Here is a 20,105-nt window from a genome sequence, read left to right as displayed (position 1 = left end):
CATGATTTAAACGTAACCTGCAGAGTTCAACTGTATGTCTGCCTGTGACAACAGTCAAGCAAGGAAAATCACCAGAATAGTAAGTCCACTTTTTTGCGTTGATATCATTGTCTTGTTTTGAAAATCAAAGTGTTGCAATCACCTACTTCTCTCTCAGCAAAACGTTTGATAAAAGTCGAAAGCTATCCTGGCATCCTTTAATTTGTGTAGAGATTCACATGGATAACCTTTGTGTTTTATCCAGGATAAGAATGGCGGCAGAATTAGACATTGTGAATCTGTTCATAATTGCTGGGGGTACACTGGCTATTCCCCTTTTGGCATTCATCGCTTTCTTCCTTTTGTGGCCGTCAGCGCTCATTAAAATCTACTATTGGTAAGGTTGATAACTGCACCTTTTCTTACCACATATTTGAGAATGTTGTTGCAACACGGGTCAAAATGTTTGGATGCCCAATACTGCATCAATCTTGTTCTATAAAATTCCATTGGACCACTACCGCTCTTGTGCAGGTACTGGAGGAGAACTCTGGGTCTCCAGGTCCATTATGCGGACTGCGGAGGCTACCGCTTCTGTTACTCCTGCCGAGGAAAGCCTGGAATGAGGCCTTCCATTCTCATGTTGCACAGCTTCTCTGCTCACAAAGACACTTGGCTTACACTTGTCAAGGTCAGCCGGAAGAGCGGTGACAAAAGTTTATGATCTCATGATCTGTATTTGTATTTGTTTATCCGCCATGTTGGAGGTCCAAATTGGAAGGACATGCAAGGTTTGAAACATCGAGACAGGTAGACCGACTCGTGATAGTTTTTTGGGGGGGCCGGGGGAATGGGGTTATTTTTTCTAAATAACTGTTAATATCACGTATATACTGTGTGTGTGTGTGTGTGTGTGTATATATATATATATATATATATATATATATATATCTAGAGACACACACACACACACACACACACACACACACACAACAGGACAGCTCTGGTCTGAGAGCTCATGTAAAACCCAAACAATTTATCCCAAAAACTTAGAGGGGTCTGGTCTTTGATGTGTACCATCCTTTGTGTGTGGGTGTTACCAGTTTTGAAGTGTACATGAAGAGTGTATTGGTTAAAAATACGATACAATGAGCTCTATTCTTTCCATCAGTACCTACCAAAACATCTGCACATTGTGTGCGTGGACATGCCAGGCCACGAGGGGACAACCCGCACCAACACAGAGGATTATTCAATTGTGGGGCAGGCCAGGAGGATTCATCAGGTACACACTGAATAAAATGCAATGGAAACACAGTAATGCTTTATGTTTCCTCTCTAAAAGTCAGTTTTGGTGCCTCATTCCTCTCAGTTTGTGGAAACCATTCACTTAACTCGGAAACCTTTCCATGTGGTTGGGACCTCCATGGGGGGAAATGTAGCCGGAGTGTATGCCGCCACCTACCCGACTGAAATTTGCAGCATGACGCTCATTTGTCCAGATGGTCAGTGTGTGTGTGTGTCTCTTTCTTTCTTTCTTTCTTTCTTTCTTTCTTTCTTTCTTTCTTTCTTTCTTTCTTTCTTTCTTTCTTTCTCTCTCTCTCTCTTGTATTGAGTATTGTGCACTCGTCTTACTATATGTCTGTTATTTGCAGAGGTGGGTAGAGTAGCCAAAAATTGTACTCAAAAGTTAATGCTGTGACCTATATAATAAAAAAATAAAAAATAATCAGTCAAATAATTACTACAGTAAGACAAAGTAAGTATTCTAGGGAAAAAAAACTCAAATACCAAGTAACTAATCAGTAACTACTGATGTTTTTCTTAATCGTCTATTGTCTATGAAACAAAAATGTAAAATATGGTCATGCAAATTCAAATATTGCCCAACAATATCACTTTCTAACAATATTTTGTTTAAAAAATTAACAGAGGGCAAATTCAGCTGTAAAAATTGTCTTAAACGAACTTTCTTTGTTGTCAAATGTAAAATGGCACTGTGGGCTCACCAGGCTGAGATGATTAATTATGTATTTTTATTTATAGTTTGATTCCATTGACCTTTGACTGGTGGATTCACTCATATTTATCAGCAATGTTTTATCACTCAAAACGTGAGTAATGCCGATTGTCAACATACATTATTATGTTCAGTGTGGTGCAAACCCTGCGCAATGGTTTTTCTCCACCTGCTGCTTTCAAATGTGCCCAACCCTTTCTACAGTAAAGAAAAGAGAACGTGTCTGACTGGGTCGACAAACTGCAATTTGCATCAATGTTCTGTGATTCTGTGGTTGACCTACTGGTTTGATTCCGCAAAGTATTGCATTCAACAAATGCAGACCAAGAAATATAAAAGTGGCTCTTTTATATTTCTGAGCTTGTACGTGGACATTTTTAGTCGGACACAACCATGCATTTTATAGAGCAACTAATCTAATTGAGGTCACAGGTGAGCAGTAGCCTATCTGTAAGATACATATAAAATGTTTTTCACATAAATGAGTCACTTTGATGAATTTGCTCCTGTTGTGCAGGAGTTTGTCTTTGTGTGAAGTCATGTGAGTGCATGGCTCTCAAACATTAAAAATATTGATTAAAAACAAAAACAAAACAATGGCGTAATTGTGTTTGCTTGATAGGAATCTAATCTCCACCGAGCCCGTAACGCTGCAAAGTAGGCTTGAAGTATGTGTATGTGTGTATAGACTGTGAACCAGAGTGAGGTTATGTGTTTGTGTTCATTTCGCAAAAATTACGACAAAGCAAGCCAGCGCAACACTGAAATGTTAAACGACATGCAACAAATATGGCACAACAATGTTTACGTGCATTGAGCACATTGGAAATTGTGAGACCTCCTATCTGAAGCCAAACAAGATTCATAAAGCAAATAAATGTGTCCCTTGCTCCCTCAAGACCGGGGTCTAGGGAGGGTTCTGCTAGCAGCTCGGTATTCCTCTAAAAAAGAGGACACTCGGCCTGGCCTCGAGATACTGAAATGATACTCAAAGATCTCATATATTATCTATCCATCCATCCATTTTCCAATCCGCTTTATCCTCACACGAGTGGCAGGGCATGCTGGAGCCTATCCCAACTGTCTTCGGGCAGTAGGCGGGGGACACCCTGAACCGGTTGCCAGCCAATCGCAGAGCACAAGGAGACGAAAAACCATCCACACCCACACTCACACTCAGTGACAATTTAGAGTGTTCCACTAACCTGCTATGCATGTTTTCGGAATGTTTCGGAAACCGAAGTACCCGGAGAAAACCCACGCAGGCACGGGGAGAACATGCAAACTCCACACAGAGAGGATGGAGCCGGAATCGAACCCAGCACCTCTGCCCTGTGAGGCCGACGTGCTAACCATTTCCTTACCGTGCCGCCTGGGAAACAATTATACTAACACAATGATTTCCTTCAAATGTAGCCATTGAAACAAACATTTATGGTGTGCATCATTTCTTGTCAATCTGAAGGTATCAAACACCCATGTGAGACCAAGTTTGATAATCATCTGCAAGATCTGGAACGTAGCAATTACACACTGAATATCCCACTGATCCCGACCACGCCCGAGGAGATGGAAGACATGTTCAGACTGTGTTCCCATGTTCGCTTTAAGATACCTCAACAGGTCAGGTTCAGTATTTCTACTCTTAAACAGTGTTCAATATGTTGCACCATTTCAAGCTGTGTGGGTCATGTTGTCTAGATTCTTCAAGGTCTTGTGGATGTCCGAGAGCCTCACAACTCTTTTTATGAAGAAGGTTAGTTCATTTTAACATTCCAAAGGTTTGGTTTGTCATCATCAAACACCCTGGTAATTGAATTTCCTTTTGTTACACAGTGTTTCTCGAGATTATTAGTGAGAAATCCAGATATGCTTTACAGGAACACTTGCATCTTATCACCGCACCTGTACAGGTGATATGGGGCAAACGGGACCAGGTAAAGTCCATCAATTAATAGTTGAACAGAGACTGCTGTGGACCAACAAGTATAGCCTGCTTAGCTTGCCATATCCCAGCTAAAATATGTACACCGTATTGTCTCTGATGATACTTATGAAAAGAAAGGTTGTCATTCAAACACCGCAAACTCTATTGTGAGGCTTAACGAGCTACTGAACAAACATTATTTGCAACACTTGTTTCTGGCAGTTGTATTCTGGAAAGTGCAAGAAACAGGATAATATCAGTATAAATGTGAACAAAAATGCTCTCCCCAAGGTGATGGATGTGTCTGGTGCCACAGTCATCGCAGAAATCTTGCCAGGATGCAGAGTGGACCTGCTAGAGAACTGTGGACACTCTGTGGTGATGGAGAGGCCTTGTCGGACAGCCAAACTCATCCTAGAGTTCATTATCCTGCAGCAAGAAGCAAGGGGCGGCACAAAGAAATCATCTTGAAACTAATTGGGTGTTTTTCATAAATAATAAAAAATATGGGGGTCAGAGGTAGTGTGCTTCATTTAAGTGTGCGGGAACTTTGTGCAGTAGTCAAAAGTCGGGTGGCTTTATGATGACGTAAGCTTTATGGTACTTTTCAAATTCCATATAATACAACATATTCAGTCCCAAGTTGTAAGAAAACAGATTATTTCAGTTTTAGTAAATGGGTAATCATAAGTGGAAATGACAGCATGTGTGCCCCACAGTTCTGGTGTTCTGTGCTTGAATCTGGGCTCCAGACTTTAGGCAACCTTGGATTGGTTGCCAGCCAGTCACTGGGCACGTGTATGTTTTTCGAATGTGGGAGGGAGCTGGTGAAAAACTATGCAAGCACTAGGAGAACATGAAAAACTCCACACAGGAAAGTCGCAGCCCACGTGTGAGCCCTCGAACTCAGAACTGTGAGACAGATGTGTTCACCACTAACTCAGTGGCAGAGCCAGACTTTTATCCTCTGTCACGTTGCGAGGTGGTGGTGGACCCCAAAAAGCAGGCAGGAGGGAGGAGCAGGGTGAACTTGAAGAAGTGTATTGATAAAACACAGAAAACTAAATCCTAAACAAAGTCATGAAAACAAAACAAATCCAAAGTAACAAACAAACACCATGGCAGAAACTAAAAACTCTTAATAACTAAAACAGGACTGAAGCTAAAACATAACAATGAACTAAACATGACTGAAACAAACATGACAGAAGCCAAGAGCAAACAATGACCCGACCCTGAGTGTTCGGGCTGGGAGTCCTTTTAAAGCCCTAATTACCTAATGACCAACAGGTGTGCAGCTGCCGGGGGAGCCCTACAGTGCCACCTGTTGGTCCCTAAGCCGAATCATGACATCCTCAGGGTGTCTCAGGGATTCTGCAAAGCTAAAACAAGTTAACAATCAACATCCATTTTTATATTCAATAAAAATTGCATGTCCATGCACACATGTAAAACATTGGCACCACCAGTTCTAAATACGTATACAGACAAACCAATTTTGAATAGCTGCAATGTAAATAATAAAAATAAAATAGACTTAGCTGTAATTTATCGTCATATATTTTTTTCCACCATCTTTTCTACACTCTGTGATAAGACAGTATATTGTTACTTCCAGGCTACCATCACTTCCATACATTCTCCGATCCACTTTATCCTCAAAAGGGTCGCTGGAGCCTATCCCAGCCGTCTTCAGGCAGTAGGCGGGGGACACCCTGAACCGGTTGCCAGCCAATCGCAGGGCACACAGAGACGAACAACCATCCACGCTCACGCTCACACCTAGGGACAATTTTGAGTGTTCAATCAGCCTGCCATGCATGTTTTTGGAATGTGGGAGGAAACCCATGCAGGCCCGGGGAGAACATGTTAACTCCACACAGGGAGGCCGGAGTTGGAATTGAACGCAGTACCTCTGCACTGTGAGGTTGATGCGCTAACCACTGGACCACCGGGCCATCACTTCCAATCATACAATTTTATAAACTTTTTATGTTTAGCCTTTGATTGATTCTTCTTTTACAAGCTGCCAAAATTCTTTACAAAACAATATACATTTTTATATTCTCTATAGAAAATGAGGGAAATGTGGAAAACATTCCTGTAAAATTCCAGAAAGTACTCAAAAGTCGTTTAACTGTCCCGACACTTGCAGATTCCAAACATACTGTATTTCAATTGGCCCAGTGCCCCCAGACCTCCTCTAGCCAGTGCTCTAGTTCAGCATACGAGCTCTCCCAAAACATACACAAATAAATATAGATACTTGAAAAACGTTTTTCTTAATATGCCAAGTAAATACTTTGTGAATTCCCACCACTGCCACAAAATTGGTAATGTATCAAATCACATTTGACTTTGAAAATACACATAGAAAATTAAATGGGAGTGGCCTTAACAAACTGTTTTTCCACTAGGTGAGTGAACTTAGTATGCGGCAACAACACCCTGCTGTGACGATCCACAGGGAACAACCCCACCAGAGGCATAAAAATGATAATTGCGCACCTGAATAAGACCTTTGAATGAAAGGGGAAATGTGTTTCATGAACACGGAAAGTCCATTTGCCTCGAATAAACCTTTCCGGATGGAGATGTTATTTGTGATACAACCTGTTTGTGTTCACATCAGGTAAAAGTGGAATGCAGGTTTTATCAAATTGATAACGCTTTTATTTTGAAATGGGCTGCGGTGGGGTTTTACCGTAACGACGCGTGTAAGGGAGCAGGAAAATCCGTGCGCGCGTGTGTGCGCGCGTGTGCGTGTGCGGGTGTGCGTGCGCGTGCGTGTGCGTGTGTGTGCGTGCGTCTGTGAGTGCGTGTGTCTAGAATCGCTTGGCTGCGGTGAACATCATTGACTGACTGGCATCTGCAACGCTAAACATCAACGTCATGCTGCACTTTTGGGTCGAAAGAAGACGAATCCAAAAGAGCGAGTCGGTGAGCTTGCATTTAATCGTTTCTGTCACGTCTAAAATGAATAAGTTCCAGACGCAAATCCTTCGTAGTAACATCAGCTACATTGTTAACTCGCTAGCCTCACTAGCTAGGAGGCTAGCTCGTAGCTGGATAGCATTAACTGCTCTTGTTGTAATTGAAATTTATATAACATTGTTTTTAAAGAAAGTTCAATGCTTCCCGCTTTGGTGTTCCTTTTAGCACAGAGCAAATACGGCCTTCGCAGCCAGCATTCGTTTGCAATGGGAGTGGGAAAGGGAAAGATAGGGGTGGGTGACACGGTGTATGAGTGGTAAGCACATCTGTCCTAAAGTTATGAGGACGGAGATGAGGATCCAGACCGTCCTCTATGGATTTTTCCCCCCCAAAACATCCATGCTTAAGTTTATTGAAGACGTTAAATTGCCCAACGGCGCTTGTATACAGTGGAACCTCTAGTTAAGAAGTTAATTGCTTCCAAGAGTTCATTAGAAACCTGAAACGTTCATAAATTGAGGAAATTTTTCCCATTGAAAATGAATAAAAATGCAATTAATCCGTTCCCTCTCCAAAATGTTGGCAATGCAAGGTTATTGGCATATCCCACTTCATGTACAATACAATTCAAAATTATTTACATTAAACACATTGTGGAAAGAGAAACAAAGTATCATTAAGACATCACCAAAATCATAATAAAAGCGTCTAAAAATGATTATATTACAATGAAAAACCAAGCATCAGTCTAGATTAAATAAAAGACACCACAAAAATGGGGATTAAAACAAGAGATTGAATAATGGATTCATGAAAATGCTGCAGTAAAATATAATCAGTCTCAAGTGAAGAGACACTACATTTCAATAAATAACATACACACTCTAAATCAGTGGTAACCAAACTATGGCCTGCGGGCCGGATCCGGCCCGCCTCCACATTTGGTCCGGCCCCCCTGAACAATACCAGAGAGTCTTTTGATTTATTTTTCATCTATGTATATTTGTATTTTATCATAAAATTTTGCTTTTGCAATAAAATATTCCTTAGTTATGAACTATTTTCATGATTAACTATTAGCTAGTAACAATTTCATAAACACATACAGTATAACGTGACATTTGTTCCATCCTTCCGCGGTCTGTGCCGTTATCTGGCAACCCCAGAAAAAAAAATCCTAAACCCGTCCCTCTCAAAGAGAACGTAATCATGGCGAAAAGGTGAGGTAAGAGAAAAAAAATTATTCAGAATACAGGGAATTTAACCCAAAATGGAGAAACAATTTTTTTTTTCAATGCAAAGAAAAGATTGTCTGTCTCATCTGTCGGTGGCGGTATTCAAAGAATACAATCTGCGGAGACACTATGAATCCCGTCACAACAACAAGTACGATTTTTTGCATGGGCAAATGAGAGCAGACAAACTGTCAACGCTAAAAAGAGGAACGTTAGCTCAGCAAAATACATTTGTACGCCAAGCTCAGCTGAACCAGCCATCTGTTCGGGCTAGCTTTCGGTTTGCTCAACTGATAGCAAGCAGCGGTAAGGAGAGTTTGTCAAGAAATGCATGAATGCTGTCGCAGAGGTGGTGTGTCCCGAGAAGAAAGACGTCTTTAATACCGCGAGTGTATCAAAAAAAGTTATTTGATTTTGTGTGGGTTTCTGGGAAACAATACATTTTACGTCTAGGTACTCTTGCAGTCACACTTTTGCTGTTACAAACTGACCCCGGCCCCCCCATCAGAGAAGCGAAAAGTTATGTGGCCCTCACAGGAAAAAGTTTGGGGACCACTGCTCTAAATAGTTGGGTTTTTTGGGGGGTGAAAACCACGTCATTCAGAAACCCAACCGCTAATAGATTTGTGATTTGACTATCAATGATGTGGTGTCTCCCAACATATGCAACAGCTTTAATTTTCAGTTTACAGCAATGTGTGATGCACGTTGCCAATGATGGTTACACAGCCGGAAAAAAAAAAGATCATAGATCTATCCGCTCATGCGTGCCAAAACCGTTCATCTATCAAAAATCTAAATAGATATACTGTAAATAGTTTGTTTTTCTACTAAAATTTTGTTTGTAACCCAGCTTGGTCATAAAAAAGGTACATTCAGAACTCCAGGTTCCACTGTATGCCCTGTGACTGGCTGGCGAGCAATCCAGGGTGTACCCCAGCTGGGAGAAGCTCACCCTCACCTCAAATAAGGTTAAGCATTTAGATAGATGATGAAAGGGTTTATGCTGGATCCTGTTCAACACTGCTTAATAAACAACAATTGTGTGATTTCAATGTATTGTAATTAGTGTTGTGCATTTTACTGTCACTGTGATAGTAAAGATTTGTATATGATGTTAGAAGCACAATTAACTTGGAAACTAATTTGGCCTGAGAAATAACTGGATAGCCAGATTTCATTTATTGAAGTGTTGTTGATGGAAGTGATGAGACTGACCTTGCACTAACTTTGTTTGTTTGTTTTCCATGTGAAAGTGAATTGAGCCAAACCACGTTTGCTGCTCCACGTTTTGGTCCTGACTAAGTGTGTATTTGTCTACAAATGGATAATGGAGGCTGGGGCCATAGGGTAAGAGATGCTTCAGCTTCTTGTTTACTTCCACACCTAGCTTGAAGCAGACGTGTGTGCCGTCATGCACGCTGTGATCAGGGTGTCTCTGATCCACTGGTGAAAGGAGACTTTGATTGTCCTCTTTCATGGTTGTAGTTTCATCCAAATATACACTTTTTTGAGAGTAACAACATGTCCTTACTAACATTTTAACAGCCACCGTGCCACAGCGCAGCATGTTGTCAGTCGTAGCTTTGTGAAGGGATTGCCGCGCCGACGATGGGGCTGATCACGAATTAGTTCATTGTCAAAGTGTTGCCTTTCTTTATGTTTAAGCCAGGGATGAGAAACTTAAATGGAGCGGGCTGTAGTTTTTCTTCTGTGCTCCTTGGGGGCCACATATAGGACCACACACTTCCTAACCAGCTGTATGACACAAATGTGACATTAGATATGGACAAAATACATGCTCTTAATATATTTAATTTTTCCCGATACATTTCTCACTGCATGTAAGAAAGCTACACTACTCTAACATAGCAAACAACAAAATACCCACCACATATTGGTTTTTTTTCCACTACAAATGGCTCTCGACCATGCAAAGATGGCACAAAAAACAACTTTAAGTGCAAGAACCCACTCAAAATGTTATTATTGAGATACTATGTTTGTCCTGCATATCATTCCAAATCTGCCAAAAAATAATGATACCTACCAAGTGGAAGTGCAACTCAGACATGTCTGCCAACTAGTGGTTAATGGTGATATTATGACTCAAAACTACAACATATTTGCAGTTCAGGACCCTGGAATTTGCATATTTGCCAATTTTTAAATGTAATATATATATGTGTGTGTGTACATACAGTATATATATATATATATATATACACACACACACAGTGATAATTTTACAGTTTGAGCACTGCGAGTCCCAGGGACTCGCTGATCAGGAAAGTATGAGTCCTATTATGCATTTAGAGAGTCCCAAATTTCGAATTCTATATCACAAACAACAATATACATTGATAATACATTTATTTCTTATAAACAAATGCTGCAAAAATTTAAATAATTCAGGCATACAAGATTTGCTTATTTCATCCCATGGTTCAGTCTTTGAGTTCATAAATTCTCCTCTCTTTACTGTGCTTCCAATGACGCAAGGCTTTCTCAAAGTCAACTTATTATCGCAAAAAACTATCCAACTTTAGCTGCTTCCTCTGTGATATCTCCACAATAAACTTTCGCAACCCTTGTTCACAACACTTGTTTTAACGTTACACAAACTTTGCAATTGTCTGCCGATCTCGTCTCTCGAGAATGGAAATCTCGTCACGCGAGGTAACCTAACGCGAGATCAAAACAACAATGGCGGCGATTGTGAAACTGCGATCGTTGCTGGAAAAAAAGATGTACTGTAGTGTTTTTTTTTTTTGTTTTTGTTTTGACTTGAGAAATTTCCTTGCGTCCCAAAAACGCACATTATTTGGAACTGTGCGTCCCGTGGGAAAATTATGCATCTGGGACGCGGGACGCAGAGGTAACGAGATGGCTGTGATATGTATATATATACATATATATATATATATATATATACATATGTATGTATATATATGTGTATGTATATATGTATATGTGTATATATATATATATATGTATATGTATGTTTATGTGTATATCTATCTATCTATCTATACATATAGATATACATACACACACACAGGTATATATTTAAGTTTTCTAGGAGATGTTTTTCAACATTTACCCCTGCATTTAGTGGAAACGTACAGTATATTGAATGTTTATCTGCATCTTTTGAAGATTTTTTTTCAGAGGGGTGTAAATAAATAATCTTGAATAAAAAAAATCTTGAATAAAAATAACTAATTAAAAGTAAAATCTGTGGTCATGCATGTGGGCTGGTTTAAGTTCTTCAACACGGCTGACATGGCTTCTACGCCACATGCCCATAAGGTAAATAACATATTACATACATGGGAATTCCTCCATTGTGAGACAAATAAAGGTTTCCTTATCTTATCATAACATAACAATTTTTTTCCATCACGACAGACGTATAATATTGGCACTGACACTGATATTGGTATGAGTGCATCCCTTCTGATTTAATTGCCTGGGCTTGTGTGAATGCATCAACATGGTCCTCTCCCTCTCTTGCCTTTGCTTTAGATGACTACTCCTATTACCTTAAACGTAGGCGGTCACCTGTACACAACCAGCTTGTCCACACTGCAGCGTTATCCTGACTCCATGTTGGGCGCCATGTTCCGGGGAGACTTCCCAACAGCTCGCGACTCCCATGGAAATTACTTCATTGACCGCGACGGGACACTTTTCAGGTACATCCTAAACTTCCTGCGGACGTCGGAGCTAACCCTCCCGGCTGACTTCACAGAGACAGATCTGCTGAGGAAAGAGGCCGACTTCTACCAGATTGAACCCTTGATCCACTGCCTAAGCGATCCCAAGCCGCTGTACCCTCCAGACATCTTTGAGCAGGTTGTGGAGCTTTCCAGCACACGCAAACTGTCCAAATACTCCAACCCAGTAGCCGTCATCATCACACAGCTAACCATAACGACAAAGGTCCATGCTCTGCTCGAGGGCATTTCCAACAACTTCACCAAGTGGAACAAACACATGATGGACACCAGAGACTGCCAGGTGTCTTTCACCTTCGGGCCATGTGACTATCATCAGGAGGTGTCCCTGCGAGTTCATCTCATGGACTACATCATGAAACAAGGCTTCACCATCCGTAACACGCGGGTGCACCACATGAGCGAGCGGGCCAATGAGAACACAGTAGAGCATCACTGGACTTTCTGTAGACCGGCTCAAATCGTTGAAGACTGATTTATTGTTGCTGTGTTAACTTGTGATTTCATGGTCAAATTCCCATACACATATCATTGCATAAAGGGAGTATTTTCAATTCTTCCATAAGAATGTTGTCGTTGTCCACAACCAATTAAGACTGTATTTATAGACCCACCCACTTCATACTAGAGGTAAGATCGGGCCCTAAAATGTCAATCATTGCTTCGGGTCGGGCTTCTATCTCGCTGACTTTTTTAAAAATAAATACAGTATATGTTTTAAAAAATGTATACTCAAACGATGTGCGGATACTAAACTAAGGAATACTTGTTTTAAAACAAACAATTTGGATAAAACAGAGAAGGCGCTGTAATGTAATTGCTATTTAACTACTAAACAGGAGCGCAGCCGCAGACGGTCAGACGCTGAGCATGCACTGCGCACGTGTCACACCAAATTACACATGACGAAAATTGAAACTTTTATGTTAAATTTAGTTTAAACAAAACTATAGAAATAATTTCATATATCTTTACCTATTTATTTGATTTGAATTATTCTATTTAAAGCCTAGTGGGCTGCAGGATTTCTCTGCGTAATTAAGCAAATGCGCATCAAGATCTCTCTTTGTCTGGCCTCTTATTCTGTGTTTCAGAGTTATTTCGTTGTGGAAATGCATTTATCATGTTCATAAAAATATGTAGATTATTTTAACCATAAGAAATCTTGCGTTTTTTTCTGCCAAAAATACTCACAAATAAAATATGAAATTTCGGGTTTGCTTCGGGCTCGGGCCTGCAAATCAAGTTCATTGGTCGGGCTCGGGCAGATCTTACCTCTACTTCATACTGCCCATGCGTAAAACCAGTAATACAGTGAAACTCCTCTACAACAAAATCATGTTTGCAGCAAGAAATGTTTCACAACACGGGGCTTTTCACTGGAGCAAATTTTATCTCAGATTCAAACACATACACACACACATACACAGTGAATCTCGTTCCGAGGCAAGAGCAGAGAAAAATATTTTGTATAATGGAACGGGGACTTTTCGTTGTAGGGGGAGCAGAAAAGTGGGAATGGCTTTCATGCATGAACATTTTTTCACACAAGGGGGTATTTCTGCCCATTTAGGTTTTGTTATAGAGGAGTTTCACTGTAGTATCAAAAGATAATTACAATTACATGACTGAGAACAGAGTGGAGTGAGGATTCAAAAAAGGATTCCTTAAAACAAAAAAAAAGAGCCATGATGAAAACCTAAGTCACAACACTCTGTGATGCAAGTGTTTGTACGTTGTACATTTTGAAATGAGCAATACGTACTGCAGCTGTTACTCTGCAACAAAGTCATGTATGTCAAGCAGTGAGTGATGACTGCTGCCTGTGCGTATATGCTGCTATACATTTGACTTGCCTTTGTCTTGATCTATGATGCTTTTGTTCAGAGGCCAAATATAAACGCACTGGGAAAAGGGTACCATGTGGGATGCTTGCTTTCGGCTTCAGCAACCTTCTTGCGTTAAAGAGCTCTTGGAGTCTTACCTCCTGGTGGTATTGTTGAAAATTTGCATTTTGCCTCCCAAGTTGTTCTGTCCAAAAAAGGGGAAAAAAATTCATACTGATTCTTGTTGCCATTTCTGGTGAGCTCATGGTGGAGTTTAAAAGAAAGCCCCTTCGGTCTTTATAATCTTAATGGTACTTATGTCCCGTATAGTTGTTGCATGTGTTTAATGTATGTGTTTAGATATGTGTGTACAGTTTTGTGTCATGCTACATGTTACAATTGCCATCAATAAACCCGTTACTGGCAATATGTAATTTTATGCCTTTACCTTACTTGCACTTCATGAATTTAGCTTGTGTATGATTTACAGTATCATCTCCTGTATTTATCCATCCGTCTAGAAAATGCTTCACGACCAATTAACTCAAGGTAGAACTTTTTGATCGTAAGTGCAAAAGGTATCTTTGGCCCGAACAGAACACTGCTCATCACTAAAAGAACACGATGCCTCCAGTGAAGCGTGGTAGAGGCAGCTTTATGGTTTGTTGCTGTGACCAGGTGGAGGGAATTATGAACAGTTCCTAATAGCAGTCAGTGTTGGCACAAAACCTCCAGGCTTTTGCGAGAAAGCAAACAAGAAAATGTCAGGAAAGGCCTATCTGAACTTGAGGTGGGGGTTAATTTGATGCATTTTAAATTCTGTCTAGTATGTGCTGACTCCCATCTCCGGGTTAGGATGTAATTGGTTCTTTCTGACCACAACCACATCCCAGTTTTAAAGAGGTGTGCATGCGTGCATATTTGTGCAACTACAATTCTGATGGATTATCACAGAAAACTGTCATTTTAAACTATATTTGCCGTCTGCCAAATTCTTCATGCTTCAAACTAATTGGTAACTGCATTAATGTACAATATATATACATAGAGAGAGAGATACTAATACCCTTCGCTCGTTGTCATTCACGAATAAAAATGTATGCTTTATTAGTTGTTTAATTTAACGCTGATTAATCTATCGACAATATTTTAACCCGTTACACGGTTGATCGCCTCATTCAACCGGAAATACGCGAGCTCTGCCGGATATGACGTCCGTTACGGGTGCGCTTGTTTATAGTTTTATGATATTGTGAATCGAAGACACGCTCACAATTTGCAATAAACCGCCCGCGTTTTTGTCAGGGGAATTCATTTGTTTGAAACAAGCGCACCCTACGGTTGGGAAGGACGTTTAGGAAACCACCATACTCAGAAATCATATTTAAGTTGTCAGACCTTTTTTGGTTGTTTACACGTCCTTGGCATGCTTCAGAGGAGTATAACACTACGATATTTTCTCGGTCTCGTTCCTGGGAAACGTCGTTTTGGTCCGTATAGATTTCTTCCAGTCTTTTTTTGCATTGGAGGTGTCATGGAGTGGATCATGATCAATGTGAGGATAGGAAAAGAAACGTTCTGTAAGTGCAACTTGGCAAGGTGACACACTCACTTTTGTGTTATTTTGGTAGTCCCTTTTTACTCTTTGGTGTCAATATGTTAAATGGTCAACGCACAACCTATTGACAGCATCCAAATGTAATGCAGTTATAACATCACAGAAATGTGTATGTTTATGTATACAGTATTGACAAAACTGCTTTTTTAAAATTCTTTTACATCACATAATTCATTTAATATCTTATGTTTTTGTTTCCATTCCATGTATTTCAAAAATACTGCGGAAGAAATTATTTGCAATTCAAAAAATAAAGCTGCATTAATTGGAATACTAATTTACAATTTAATCTACATTACTCTAATCACACTAACAGGGTTCCAATATATATATATATATATATATATATATATATATATATATATATATATATATATATTGCTCAAGAGTACAGTTGCGATACAAATACAACAGTGAAGGAAAACTCTGCTGTGTAATAATGATTTAATAAAAAAAGAAAAACTCTAGAGGAGTAAGAAGATTGTGGTGGTTTGAGTCACATGCTCCATTATGGCTGAAAAAATATGAAAACCAGAAGTGAAAGCATACCTGAGGTTTCTCCATGGTCAGAGCAATTAGTTTGATGATGTCATTCCTTCTGAGTTATGTGGCTGATTTTTTTTTCTCTTGCCCTAGATGGCTAATATTTGTTGTGAAAGACAACTTCAGAGAATAATGTAATGCTGCATTACTAAAATATGTCTCTGTTGAAACAAATGTTTTACAAAAATCAAAGTAAGACAAAATAAATCATACCAAAAAAAAAGCTATTTAAAATGTATGTTTTCTTGTCCGGTGCTTGACATGCAAGTTAGTCATCAAGAAGGCGGGGCAAGATAAAAAAAAAAAGCAAGTTGTAAATGTGTTTCTTGATTCCAGTCTGTTTTGTGTCCTTTTCTTGACAGATGACGTCTACCGAAGAAAACGATCAGAGAGGGAGTACCAGCAGAAAGTAGCGGATGGTTTCATAGTTATGAATGAGCCTACGGCCAAGTGAAGGATGCTTGTGTGGACTCGACACGCTTCATCATGGACACATCCTTGGAATTTTGCCACAGCATCACAAATCGAAAATCCATGAAATTATGGGAAAATCATGCATATTTTATTGTTTGTTTATATATTTTACAATCTAAATAAATGACATTGTATGGTCATATTCATGTATGAAGCGCTTGAGCTGGTTTTAAATACAACGTAGCACCTGCCAAACCCTCCCAAAACATGTATTTTTAGGGTGCATGATTATAATAAGGCGCTGTATACTGTATTATGCATGACAAAGGAGATTGATTTTCCGGTAATTCAACAGCAATGTATATGGTGATGCTTGAATAGTCTAACTCAGCATTGGTTATATATAAGTCTAACTTATTCACCGTTTGATCAAAATCACATTTTGGTTATTTCATTTGTACCATCCGATTGGCAGAGTGAGCAGACAAATGAAGCTGTTAGGGTGTTTCCATAGCTGGATGGGGTTCCCATCCAGTCTCAGCTCTCGTATGTTCCTCCGGATGTAGTGAGGATTGTTTCTTTGGCAGAATGTCGTCTCCGTAATTTTATTGATGTTGTTGTTCTGTTGGAGACACAGAACCAAATCACAATGGCACACCTGACAAAAAACGGTAATGTTTAAAGGTTTTGCAGTAATGCTGTTCTCCGATTAAACAACAGCGCACCCTCCAAAGTCAACCAAAAACAATTTGCGCTCAACAGACATTAGACTCAATGAGTTTGAAAAATATTCGAAATCTGATTTCTCGCCCACACACAAAAATATTGCAATTGCAATTTAATAGGCTACTCTTTTTTTCAAGGTTTTCTTCCCATGCGATGCTGACTTGAATTTGATTAATTGTTCATGTTGATGCCTTAACAGCTATTAATTCATCCAGTGATTCAGATGCTACATTGAATTTGTTAGGCTTCCATTATTTCAAGCTTTTTGCAGACTGTGTTCTTCTCAACTATAGTCACGTTAAAAACATCAAAATGCTTGATTTGTTGGTTCGAGTGCTCCCCTCGCCCTTCTCATGCAATGGACTACTCCATCTTCTTACTATGCATGTGAGGGTTTGATTCAGGAAGAGGATAGCAACCAGCAAAACAAACTTCTTATTGCGTTGTGAGGAAAATGAAGCAGCATTATCCCAGTGGAGCATGTAAGGGAGAAAAACAAACCGTTTTACCACAACCATCAAAGATTTCAGTCTTTTTTACGGTAACACCAAATTTGCGTAACTGCCAACAGCACGAGCTGTCCTGTGACCACACCCATACCCTCAAAGCACTCAAATCCTCTTAACCAGTCGAAATGAATGGGAGGGAAAAAATGTTCCAGCCCACACAACAAACCCCACATTTTTGGGATTTTTAATTTTTTTTTTTTTTTACATGTTCTATTCTCTAGCACTGCTTTTTCCTCAGTGCCACTGTGCTCAGTCTTTGCAATACACAGATGTGGAGAGTCATGGCTTAAAACCCATGGGGCCGCCCCAGATGCCAAAATTCACCGCTGAATCTCTCAATGGTGTGATGGGAGTGCCAATAGTCTTAAAATGTTCCACTGTACATTAACTTACATGTAGGTGCACAATGTGAAGAGACTCTGGAAGACGAGGCACGGTTTTCAGCCTATTGTATCCAAGGTAGAGATATGCCAGTCTTGTGAATTTCTGCAACAAAGAAGCTTTGTTTATTGATGATGATTATGATATATTTATTTTATTTAACACAACACAACTGAAGACTTTGTATTTGCTGTATTCATGCATCATTCAAATGCAGGATAAGTGGGTTTAGATGGTTACTACCTTGAAACCAACGGTCTTTAGACCTTTTGATGTAAGCCTGTTGGAGTTGGCGCTGAAAAACCTCAGCATCCCGGGAAGCGCGGGCAGTTTAGTCAGCCTGTTGTCTGAAAGATTCAGCTCCTCGAGATTTGCAAGTCTGCAAAAAGCTTCGTCCTCTATCTCTGTGATGAGATTCCCACTTAGGTCAATTATTTTCAGTGAGGCTGGAAAAAAACAGAAGCTTTGAATAAGAAGAAACTTCAAACAAGGATTCATTTACAAAACAGTGTTTCCTTACTCATGTCTGCAAAGTCTTTATTGGTTATTTTGGTGATTTTGTTGAAGCGTGCGTAGAAATAAGTTGTTTCCTTTGACAACCCTGGCACGGCTGACATTTCAGGAGACACCTCCTCACAATAAACTGACTCTCTCAGGCAAACGCACAGCAAACATGTTAGATTGCCTGTTAATGAGAACAGCATATCCGTGGAGGAATGTTCAATGATGTTTTTGTACAGCTACAAATGCACTAAACAAACATTAGGGAAACGGATACTTATTAGTTGTATTCAGGAATGTAGAGTAATTAATTTTCAAGCATTGTAATCAGCTTCAAAATAGTTATACATTAGTTGAGTCCAACTCACCAATAGCTTTTGAAGCTACAGCTTGGTCTGGATCTTGAAGGAAGTCAGAATCATGCACGTCAGTCTGAAAAGAAATCAAGAAGTCCTCATGATCGAAATCATCCCAGGTTGTGCGTTCCATCACTCTTCAAAAAAAAAAAAAAAATTTTATCTTACCTGCACCGTTCCTCCGTTTTTAAATTCAGCACCCTCTGCAAAAGACAATGTCACGGACAGCACTGCACACATGAAAATGAAAGTCGTTAATCGCATCATTGTGACTGTTGAAAAAATGAGAAACTGGTGTCCGCTGTGCTTCAAGCTGAACTGTGTGAGAGGTGGAAAATGTTCCACACAGATTTTATTCAGATGACTGCGTGTTGAGCAAGAGAAGAACATTAACATTACCTCAGTAGATGATATTTAGCATTTTTTTCTTAACAACCAAATGTTTGGTTGAAAACACATAAAAGGTTTAATTTGTCTGGCTACCTCCCACAGTTACAGAACATGTTTTGTTAATTTGAGACTTACAAAGTGGGAAAACCTTGGTGCTCAAGGGCCACATTTGATTTTTAAAATGGACAGATGGGCCAAATCATTGCAGAGATTGGATGAAATAAGAAACCCTCAACCCCACCAAAAAATAATAATAATAAATAGTCAAGCATCACTGTGATATTTTTTGCTTTTGTGGTGCATGGAACAACAAATAACAAAAACATGATTGCTAAAGTGCTTTTGATGGCAAAATAATTGTCGATTTACAGATAGGAAACCAAGAAACGTACCGTGACACTGACTCGCCACATGTTACTGTAAAGCACTTGGAGTTGCAATTTGTATGCTAATGTGCTATACAAATAAAGTTGAAAATGAGCATTTTAATTTATTGAAGTAAATACCAAAAGAAATTTCATGAGGACCCAAAGGCGCCGATAGGAATGATCCATATTTGATTTGTAACGTGCTCAGGCAAGCTATTTGATATTTTACACAATATTCAGTCATCATGCACCCTGCCTCGCCCAATGTCAGCTGGGACAGTCATCCTTGACCCTAGTGAGGATCAGCAGAAATGAAACTGGAGAGATGGATAGATGCGACTAATCTGGACAACTATAATTTACACAATAAATGTTTTTCTGTGCATGCATGTTTGGGAAGGAAGTCAGAAATGTCCTCCAATTATAACAAAACGGTAAATTGGTACTTTCACTCTCTCAAAAATAACATTAAGTTACTGTTTGCTGACCTTGACCTTTGAAATGTGTTAGCTGTGAACAATAAACGGTCTCACTTTGAGGTACAAAGAGAAGTGTAATATGACGTTCAAATAACAAGCGATCTTGTCTCATGAGATTAACAGTCGAAAAAACCCCATCGTGACAAGGTGGACAACCCT

At 39.7% G+C, this 20,105-nt stretch overlaps 4 protein-coding genes across 4 annotated transcripts; 3 read left to right on the top strand and 1 right to left on the bottom strand.

Annotated features, from left to right (window-relative positions):
- The first annotated feature begins 218 nt into the window (after positions 1-218).
- abhd6b (abhydrolase domain containing 6, acylglycerol lipase b) lies at positions 219-4,400 on the top strand. The gene is made up of 8 exons (XM_086119094.1): positions 219-376; positions 514-670; positions 1,151-1,264; positions 1,352-1,484; positions 3,465-3,622; positions 3,701-3,755; positions 3,836-3,936; positions 4,218-4,400. Exons 1-8 carry the CDS (start codon positions 219-221, stop codon positions 4,395-4,397), a joined length of 1,056 nt encoding a protein of 351 aa, XP_085975220.1. The 3' UTR covers positions 4,398-4,400.
- Positions 4,401-6,697: 2,297 nt separating this feature from the next.
- kctd6b (potassium channel tetramerization domain containing 6b) lies at positions 6,698-14,095 on the top strand. The gene is made up of 3 exons (XM_086119066.1): positions 6,698-6,866; positions 9,352-9,445; positions 11,624-14,095. Exons 2-3 carry the CDS (start codon positions 9,419-9,421, stop codon positions 12,308-12,310), a joined length of 714 nt encoding a protein of 237 aa, XP_085975192.1. The 5' UTR covers positions 6,698-6,866; positions 9,352-9,418; the 3' UTR covers positions 12,311-14,095.
- Positions 14,096-14,920: 825 nt separating this feature from the next.
- On the top strand, positions 14,921-16,446 carry uqcc5 (ubiquinol-cytochrome c reductase complex assembly factor 5). Its single transcript, XM_086119079.1, has 2 exons — positions 14,921-15,241; positions 16,185-16,446. The coding sequence occupies exons 1-2, from the start codon at positions 15,088-15,090 to the stop codon at positions 16,274-16,276; spliced, it is 246 nt and encodes an 81-aa protein (XP_085975205.1). The 5' UTR covers positions 14,921-15,087; the 3' UTR covers positions 16,277-16,446.
- LOC147210952 (mimecan-like) lies at positions 16,438-20,079 on the bottom strand. Its single transcript, XM_086119036.1, has 6 exons — positions 18,878-20,079; positions 18,722-18,785; positions 18,373-18,537; positions 18,096-18,298; positions 17,865-17,957; positions 16,438-16,858 (listed from the first exon to the last, which is right to left on the bottom strand). The coding sequence occupies exons 1-6, from the start codon at positions 19,103-19,105 to the stop codon at positions 16,688-16,690; spliced, it is 924 nt and encodes a 307-aa protein (XP_085975162.1). The 5' UTR covers positions 19,106-20,079; the 3' UTR covers positions 16,438-16,687.
- Between the last annotated feature and the right edge of the window lie 26 nt (positions 20,080-20,105).

This window comes from Hippocampus guttulatus, chromosome 1 (genome assembly GCF_054856545.1).
Source record: "Hippocampus guttulatus isolate MCC_2025c chromosome 1, RoL_Hgut_1.0, whole genome shotgun sequence".
Lineage (NCBI taxonomy): Eukaryota > Metazoa > Chordata > Actinopteri > Syngnathiformes > Syngnathidae > Hippocampus > Hippocampus guttulatus.
Note: the sequence above shows the minus strand (reverse complement) of the source record. Positions and strands in the feature narration are given on the sequence as shown.